Source organism: Loa loa (genome assembly GCF_000183805.2).
Source record: "Loa loa unplaced genomic scaffold supercont3.2096, whole genome shotgun sequence".
Taxonomy (NCBI): domain Eukaryota; kingdom Metazoa; phylum Nematoda; class Chromadorea; order Rhabditida; family Onchocercidae; genus Loa; species Loa loa.
Window position 1 is genome coordinate 1 of NW_018110275.1, and position 1,513 is coordinate 1,513.

At 33.8% G+C, this 1,513-nt stretch overlaps 1 protein-coding gene across 1 annotated transcript; it reads left to right on the forward strand.

The window, feature by feature from the left end:
• Positions 1-799: 799 nt before the first annotated feature.
• On the forward strand, positions 800-1,409 carry LOAG_15518 (hypothetical protein; the record flags this gene model as incomplete). Its single annotated transcript, XM_003151008.1, has 3 exons — positions 800-899; positions 1,073-1,153; positions 1,309-1,409. The coding sequence occupies 3 exons, from the start codon at positions 800-802 to the stop codon at positions 1,407-1,409; spliced, it is 282 nt and encodes a 93-aa protein (XP_003151056.1).
• Positions 1,410-1,513: the final 104 nt, after the last annotated feature.

Below are 1,513 nucleotides of genomic sequence, written 5' to 3' on the forward strand. Positions count from 1 at the left end.
GAAATGTAGAATATAGAGCATTGAACCACAAATATTGAGCAGGATATACTCCCAAGATTCCGCTGCGGAAATATAAAAAGCGCTGTTGTTAAGTCATCAACCATTCTGTTATTTTTATGTCTTTCAGTGTTTAAAAAATGCTCTTAGACACTGCTTTATCAGTGATGATCCTCGACACTGCTTCAGAACATAATCATCTAAATTACATATGTTCAAGACTATATTTATTGTATGATAATGAATTATAAGGTTAACATGCAGATTACTTGCCATGACGGCGGTAACTTGTCGAATGAAATTTACCAGATCATTATTGTGTCATGTGAGGTGAGAGCCGGAATTCAATAATGAAAGCTGAATTAAATGTTGATTTTTTGAATTCTCTTACGGTTGTTTTCCTGAATATCACGAAATGGATTTGAGGAATTTTGCAAACACCAATAGGTTCCAGAAGATGCGTGTGCCAAGTCTTGGCTGAAACCGATTATTGGGAATAATAACTGATCATGGAAATCCACCTGATCGGTTAATAAATAAACCGTAAACTAAAAATCATCACAAGCGGAAACGTAGAAGCTTCATTCACAGTTCGGAAATCCGTTTGCCGTAAAAATAAATAAAAATCTGTTAACGAAATACGGCATTTGGCAAATTTCTATCAATTGGTTCCCATTTCTAATGTTTTAGAAAATGTAATTAAGCGTTTAACTAAGATTCTTCCCAAGATGGCTGCTATTTTTTAATAAACTAAAACTTGTCTTTAGAAAAAATCGAAATTATTATACAAACGATCTTAAATATGACAAAGTTAATAGTACATATTGCTTTTTTCATCTATTGCCAGGCTGCCGCCCCAGCGGCACCTGGAGGAGGAGGACAAGCGCCAAATCAAGCATTAGGTATGCATTCCACATTCTGATTTACTACTTTTGACGGGGAAGAAAAACCTGTAAAAGTGAAAAACACAATTTCTTATTGTTATTCTTATTGCTGATAAGCTAGGACGATAATAATAACCATCCCAAATCTCAATTCAATGACTTTTATCAGACAGCCGTGCCATTAATTTCAGGTGCGGAGATTACCACAGATTACAAAGCTGAGAAGTTATGGGATGATAGTCTATTAATGACGATAACAAAAGTAGAAGAATGTATGTTGATTTCCTAACTGACTTATTAGTATTATTTAATGTTCAATGACTAATCGTTTCGAGAATTTTCGTTTTATAATTCTTTAAGTTTCATTAACTGGCTTCTTTCTGTTGGGGAAGTAATTTGCATGATTATTTCTACACAATGATTGCAGCAATAATAATGAATTGTAGTTCAACGGAAGATGGAAAATCGCTTATTTTGGAGGAGAAGCCGTTTCTGTTTATGAGAGACTCTCTTAATTTGATAAAGTGAGTGTGCAAATGATAAAATAAAGGATTTATTTCATCTATCACACCAAGCTTCTGAAGGAAATCCGTGTACCATTATTCCTCAAATTTAAAACCTGGATTTAATAA